Below are 7,973 nucleotides of genomic sequence, written 5' to 3'. Positions count from 1 at the left end.
TGTGCTGTAGAATTCGATTAAGTAATACTATCAAGCAATAATCAAGTTAAAATGCAAAATACTGGAAATTTGAAATAAAAGCATAAAATGGTGGAAGTACTCAGCAAGCTGGGCAGCATCTGTGGAGAGAGAGAATCTGAGGATGGGATTTCCCCCTGCTGACTGGTTTTCCAAGACAGCGGGGAGTACAGACAGAGTCAATGGATGGGAGGCTGGTCACACCACCATTAATTTGGGTTTGTTTTCTAACTTTGTGGTATCATTTTTCCAGCATGCATCTGATACAAATGGATTCTGTGCAGCGTTGGATGGAGGACCTGAGATTGATGGCAGAATGTGAGTGCATGTGCATACTTCAATCAAAGCCCATCAGTGTAGATGGTGACGGGCTCAACGAGCTTGTCATAACATCTCAGCAACATTTACAAGACAGCCTGCAGACATTGTTGAAGAGAGCATGGACAATCACAACGGAACTGTCCAACATATTCTACAAACTTGAAAAGAATAGGTGGCAGCGGGTTCACAGCACTGCACTGAGGGTGAGCTGTCATATCCGGTCATTGATAAATGAATACAACAGTTACACCAGCAACTCTTCGGCAGGGATGCAACAGGTAAGGAGTTCATCTGTTCAAATTGATCACAATAAATTATTACACAGAAACTATGCAGTATAATTATGAAATATGATTCATTAAAAATTATATAAGTGTAGAGATTTTTTTTGGATAACCCTTTGTTCAGTTACACTTGAAATCTCTGGAATACTGGGAGATAAAGTTAATAGCTATAAAGGCACCATTATTAAACTTAAGGGGAGACCCACAACACAGACAGTATGGGCAGGATTCTTGGCCATTCAAGCCAGTGGGATTCTTTGGTCCCACTGCAGTGAATGGAGTTTTGTCTAAGCGCCAAACTCTCTGTACTTGCTTGCAGCGGCGACAGGGTTTGAAATTCCAGCCTACATCTGATTTTGTAACCATAACGGTACTGAAGTAGAGAAATTGTTTTTCATTCATATTTGCGTATTTGTGAGAATTGGGAAGTTTTCAGCTGCAGTTCTTGTTTGTTGGAGTGCCTCACTCTAATGGGATCATGCATCTTCAGATAGTGATCACATCCCATTGTGGGTATCAACACACCAACTCGTGTGAGAGATGTGTTGTGGGGGGCTGGGGGGGGTGGATGCGTGATTCTCTCATCCCGCTGTGCTAATTTTTCAGCACTGCGGGCTGGGAGAATCTCGTGGCAGCCACTGTGCGAGGTAGGGAGTGCCCCCTGGGCATTGGCATCTTGGTAATACTAGCCTGTGTCCCAAGGGGCAAAGTGCCAATGCCCAGAGGACACCTTGGCACTATCCATCGAACAGGGGGCAGTGCAAAAGGGGTAGGAACTATGCGGGTGGGGTCTGGACGGGCAGGGTCTAGTGGAGCAATTGGTGGGGGTATGGGTGCGGGGGTCCCGCTGCCACACTGCAGAAAGGATTGGTGGAGGAAGGAGGGAAATCAGTGATTGGGGCAGGCCAGGAGGGGAGGAGGGGAGGCAGCCTGATTGGGAGGTTAGGACTGTTGGGGGGTGGGGGGGCAGGTTGGATATGGTGGAGTTGGCACTACGGAGGGGGGGGCGTGTAATTGTCAGGGGGAATCAGGTGGGAGGCTGGAGTTCAGGGCAGGCTGGAAAGGGGGATTCAGAGCTGGCCAGGGAGTGGTTGGGGGCCCAGCAATCGGACCATGGGAGGGTCACACAGCCAGTGTTGTGGGGATTGCAGGGCTGGCCCATTCAGTGCTCTGCTGCTGGCCTTTCGGATGGGATAGCCTCGCCTGCTGATCTATAATGATATATATGGTAAGGACCTCTGCAATGCAAAGAGTATGGGAGATTCTTCTCTGAATTCCCACTGAAAAAACTAGTGTGAATTCATAGAATCCTAGAATCCCTATGGCACACGAGGGGACCATTTGGCCCATTGAGTCTACACCGACCACAATCCCACCCAGCCCTATCCCTGTAGCCTCATGTATTTACCCTACTAGTTCTGCTGACACAAAGTGGCAATTTAGCATGGCCAATCAATTTGATCTGCAAATCTTTGGACTGTGGGACGAAACCGGAGCCCCTGGAGAAAACCCAAGCAGACATGGGGAGAATGTGCAAACTCCACACAGACAATGACTCAAGCTGGGGATCAAACCGGATTCCTGGTACTGTGAGGCAGCAGTGCTAACTACTGTGCCACAATGCCACCCAATTACTCCAGTTTTCATGCGAATTCGACACTTAGAAATTTAATTAATTAATTAATGTCCGAGTTTGTGATACCACTGATTTACCTAACAAGCCAAGGTGGTCATCAATTTAGAGCAAACAGTCACTATTTTTGTAACTTTTGCAGTGAAATAATAACAGGTTAATAGAAATTTAAGGTGATTTAATAAAGTCTGATGTAGGAGGCCAAGGTGCATGTAGGATGATATATTTTTGCTGTCAGTGTCAAATGGTAGCTGTTAAAATGGAACACTACCCAGTATTAGAACTTGGGTCTGAGAGTACAAGGCTGGTTTAAGGCGCGAAATGAACGTCGACATATTATTGCTAATTTGTCTTTTTTGACAGGTTAACAGATATCATTCAACAAGTTCCTTTGGTTAACGTTAGATCAGCTCTGAGGGTTGAAAATGAGTGTCCTGTGCTGGATCACTGATGATCTTTAACTGATACCAAGTACATCAAACAAGTTACACGACATAAAATATGCATGTGAAATTGAACAGTCTTTGAAATTAAGCAAAGATTAGTCATTTTCCTCAATTTACTCTCCTTTCCATAGAATAATTTAGGAGACAGTGCTATATTTCTTCCATGTTGAAACAACATATTGAGTGATTTTAATGATTTTGCCTCTACTGCACTATCTCGAAAACTATACTATCCAGAAAACAATTACAAGTATTGATTACTCTTTTCATGATGAAGTGTTTCGGGATGCTGGTTATGAACTTGTATTTTATTAGTATAGGTCCTGCATCCTTCAAAGATGTGTGGGTTAGGTGGATTGGCCATATTAAGTTGTCTATTAGTGCCAGGGCGGGGGGTGGTTAGTAGGGTCAATACATGGGGTTACAGGGATAGGTGGATTGGCCATGCCAAATTGACTCTGGTGTTGGGGGAATTAGCAGGGTAAATGTGTGGGATTACCGGAATAGGGTCTGGGTGGGATTGTTGTAGTGTGGACCCGATGGGCCAAATGGCCTCCTTCTGCACAGTAGGGATTCTATCTATCATTGTTTAACTTAAAGTAGTGCTCCAGCTCCACCTTTGACATTGTGTTTACTTTATCCAACACTGGAAAAGTGGCCTTGAAGCTGTCAATGGTAGTGGTGACTTTCTCCGCCATTTAGGGCAGAGCTTTGAAAAAATGCTATAGGTATATGGGTTCCGCAATGTATTATTGGTGGGGTGGATTTTGATCCTCCCCACCCCACCACAACCGAGTTAGCCAAGGATGAGGATGCCATTTTTAAAGGCTGCCCCAGCACAGAGTGAGCAAACTAGTTCACTCTTGAACCCTGCTGGCACTTCCCAGCACTACTCCTGGCACTGACCTCTGGCAACTCCAACTCTGCCTGGTTCATATGCTGGATGGCATGGCTTTGTGCTATGTATGTCAATGCAGACTTCCTGTGTGCACTGCAAGTCTTGTATTAATTTATGTGGGATGTCTAGATGGGGCAATGGTTAATCCCCAGTTGGTGTTTCCCTCCAGCTATCCAGAATGCCAGCCAAGGGATAAGACAGTCACCGAGGAAAATGTGGGTGCCACCCCATCATCAGGTGTCATCTCTTACACTCCAAACACTGTCACATAAGGTTCTGTAGGAAATTAGCCACACTTTCAATGGAGGAGTTTGTGCTCAAAGCCCTGAGTCACGGTGGCATACACGACTCTGCTGAATGGGCTCCCCAATTCTCTGTGCATGTACATCTCCACTCAGCAGAAACAGGGATGTGCCCGCCACCCTCTATTTTCTGAGAGGAACTGTCCACTGCTGCCTCTGGCACCTTCTGCTTGCTAATGCTGTGCTGATCACTGAGTGCTACCCCACCTAACCTGGCATGAGGATCCACCAAGGTGATTTTATTTGTATAGGTGGAAGGTATACTTGTAAAATGAGACAGTGCTTTTTCTGAGCTATTCTTGACCTATTGATGGGAAGGAGTTGCCTCCTTACTTCGATGTATGTACCTGTGAGAAACACAAAAGCAGAACATGAGACCTAGCCTTGGGGAGAGAAGCCTCTGCAGTGCCAATGTAACTCCGTCTTCAGCATTCTGTCAGATAGAGTGGAGTGCAATGCATTCCCTTAATCAACGTATTGCATTCTCTCGCCACCTTCTCCACCATGGATGCTCATTTTACCTTGCCCAACTTCCTCATTGTCCACAGCCCCAGTGATTTCATAGAAATTTCACAGAATTCCGCATACAGAAGGAGGCCATTCAGCCCATCGAGCCTGCACTGACAACAATCCCACCACGACCCTATCCCCACAATCGCATGTATTTACCCTTCTAATCCCCCTGACACTAAAGGGGCAATTTAGCATGGCCAATCCACCTAACCCGTGTATCTTTGGACTACAGGACAAAACTGGAGCACCCAGAGGAAACTCTTACAGACACGGGAAGAATGTGCAAACTGCACATAGACAGTGACTCAAAGCCAAATTAAATACCCCTCCCCCACCCCACACACATATAATGAGCTGCCCTCTTTGACCATTGCCAGTTGCTCCTATTCATTAGACACTGCACGTTTCAGTGTTGGCAGGTCCTCAGCAGTGCTCTGGCTCTGAGCCATGCTGAAGGATCAGTAAGACTGTGGCCAAACACTTATCCCATAATCAGGCGCAGCTTGTACCTTGAGGCTTCTTAGCTGGCTCCTGAAGCAAGGGTACCCAGAGGCCAGAGGGCTGGGGTATGCACCCACATTGCCACAGTGATGAAGATCTTTGAACCTTTTCTGGCACTGGATCCTGCTTCTGCGAATCGCACCCCTTCTGCTGATGATGTCAGCTTTCTCCATCCAGGCATTCTCAGCCAACTTCCAGCAGAAGAACCTTGCACCTCACCCTTTCAGCCTCACGGACGGTGAAGGGCCACATCAGCAGATCAAGGGCCTGCTCTGCCCCAGGTTCCAGGCCCTTGCTTCTCCTGGGACATTCCACACCTGCCTGATTCCGGGGCAGGCATTTTCCGTTGGCCTTGGCCGGGATCGTACAAACCTTGGGCAGCCGTGCCAGTAAAATTTCGCCCTCTTGAAGGTACAACAGTGAAACAGCTATTGGCAGCTATGGTCTGTTTTAAATTAGTCCCACACTTGCATGGTCTTACCTCTGTTTGCATCACTTTGACTGCTCATTGACGGCCTGAGCTACCTTCAGGTCAATTAAGAGGGGTGTGGCCCTGTGAAACTTGGGGCCAGTGACTGCTTTCCCCCCTAAGAAGAAACAAAATTAAGAATGTCATGATTAAAACCAACAAATTTACCTCACTTACAATCTTTTATGTTTCAGTTTATTAAGCCTTTCGCTTTATCAGTTAATGATATCAACCAATCAAAGTGCAGTCACCAATGATTATTGTGAAGTGTCTTCTGAGGAGAGATTACTGTGAAACCAGAGGAAGAAATTTGGAAAAATAAACAAGGGTATGAGTAGAGCTATTCAGCCCCTCGAGATTGCTCACCTGTTTGATAACCCACGGGATGATCTGATTGTGTGTTCAATTTTCCTAAAGTAAAGCTTTAAGGTGGCACCTTCTCCAATGTCTTCTGGAAATCCAAGTACAGTAAATCTATAGGCTTAGGACAATTGATCTATAAATGATTACATCGAACTTTGTCCCCAAGCGTTTCAATGAAACTAGTTGAAGCCATCCCATGCCTATAGTTAGAAAATAATTATGTTTGGAATAGTTTCCCAAAAGAGTCATGCAAGCACAAACGTTTCATCATGGTTCAAAATCCAGCTGAGAAAATTAGAGATCAGAGAATTAGGTTTCAATTGACTGAATAACTTTTTAAAATGTTCTGCTTGTTTCAGTGTTGTATTTACAGTGTTGTGCTCAAATGATTAGATTGGGCAAATAGTGCCACCTGGTCCAGTTGTGATCGTGCCTTTCAATCTTTTTGACTAACCAAATTAACTAAATCAAATTAACTAAAGGACAAATTAAAAGTGCAGCTCCCAAAAGAAGGGGAACCGCCCAAAACAAAGGACAGAGTAGAAAGGAAACTTAATACATCAAATCAAAGTGTGATTAAGGGGGTCAATAATGCACCCCAGCCCTTGCAGTGCCCAGCAGGCATGGAAGGTGTTAACAGTGCCCTCGGACACAACATGCTTCCTCTCCAGGGACACCCAACCGTGAATGTAGCTGTGATAGATGGGCAGACAGTTGGATTGGATGACCCCCTGGTTGCTCGCTGCCTGAACCTCTTTATGGCGAATTTTGCCAGGCCCAAGAACAGGTTCATGAGGAGGTCCTCCACCTTCCCTGCCCACCTCCAAGCCAGGTGCCTTTCTGTACACTACATTGAATAAACTTCACTTATTCTGAATGGACTTGGATTTAGTCAAACTCACTGCTGTTGAGTTATATTCATCAGAGTGCTTATTGACCTATGTTCACAACTGGTCTGGTAATACCTCAACTTTTAAATTCTCATCCTTTTTCAAATCCATCTATAGCTTCTCAATGCTATCCCATCTCTAACTTTCTTCAGCCCGACGATTCTCCCAGATTCTATGCTCTTCCAATTTTGATGTTTTGCACATTCCCAACTTCTTATTCATTCATGGAATGTAGGCATCACTGGCTGGGCCAGCATTTATTGTCCATCCCTGATCGCCCTGGAACTGTGTGGCTTACTGGACCATATGGCATTTAGGAGTTAATCTTATGTGGATCTGGAGACGCATGTAGGCCAGACCAGGTGAGGATGTCAGTTTCCCTAAAGGACATTAGTGAACCAGGTGGGTTTTTATAATAATTGACAATGGTATAATTGTCATCATTAGATTTAATTCCAGATTTTTATTGAATTCAAATTTTAACATCTGCTGCGGTGGGATTTGAATCCAGGTCCCCAGAGCAATATCCTGCCCTCTGGATTACTAGTCCAGTGACAATATCACTACGCCCCCACCTCCATTATCAGTGGCTGTGCCTTTAGCTGCCTAGGTCCTAAGCTTTGGGATAATTTGCTTCACAATCTCCCTCTCCTCCTCTAAGGCAGTCTATAAAATGTTCCTGTTAAACCAAGCTTTTGGTCACCTGAATGCTTAACCAGGCTGAAGATGATATCTAAATGCAAGTTCATAGAATCCTACAGTGCAGAAGGAGGCCATTCAACCCATCGAGTCTGCATCGACCACAATACCACCCAGACCCTATCCCCACAACCCCATGGATTTACCCTAGCTAACCCTCCTGAACTAAGGGGCAATTTAACACAGTCAATCCACCTAACCCACCCATCTTTGGATTGCGGGGGGAAGTGGGAGCACCCAGAGGAAATCCATGCAGACACGGGGAGAATGTGCAAACTCCGCTCAGGCAGTGACCCAAGTCGGGAATTGAACCCAGGTCCCTGGCACTGTGAGGCCTCAGTGCCAACCACTGTGCCACCCATGCTGCTGAGTTGTCCATGGTTGTCATACATATTTTTATTTGAAAGGTGAATGCATCCTACTCTTTCATTGCAAATTCTAATTAATTTAATAGATAACATTTTCAAATCTAAAGGGACAATTAAATAACTTATAACAGGAATTGATTGACAGGATTCTGTTTGGCCTTCATCTTCTCTTCACTTCTGTAATGCATGAAAAGCTTTAAGTCTCACTTCAAAATTACTTTTGACATAAATTTGTAAGTCCTGATAAATAATATTTAAGTTGAGCTTG

At 45.2% G+C, this 7,973-nt stretch overlaps 1 protein-coding gene across 1 annotated transcript in view; it reads left to right on the top strand.

Moving 5' to 3' along the window:
• The first annotated feature begins 272 nt into the window (after nucleotides 1-272).
• Nucleotides 273-7,973, top strand: part of insc (INSC spindle orientation adaptor protein) — a 178,965-nt gene continuing 171,264 nt past the window's right edge. The window contains exon 1 of the mRNA XM_080191577.1: nucleotides 273-617. Coding sequence (XP_080047703.1) covers nucleotides 273-617 — 345 coding nt within the window. The remainder of the gene's footprint in view (nucleotides 618-7,973) is intronic.

Source organism: Carcharhinus amblyrhynchos, chromosome 6 (assembly GCF_965287045.1).
Source record: "Carcharhinus amblyrhynchos chromosome 6, sCarAmb.v2.hapA, whole genome shotgun sequence".
NCBI classification, from domain to species: domain Eukaryota; kingdom Metazoa; phylum Chordata; class Chondrichthyes; order Carcharhiniformes; family Carcharhinidae; genus Carcharhinus; species Carcharhinus amblyrhynchos.
This window is presented reverse-complemented; position numbering and strand designations above follow the sequence as displayed.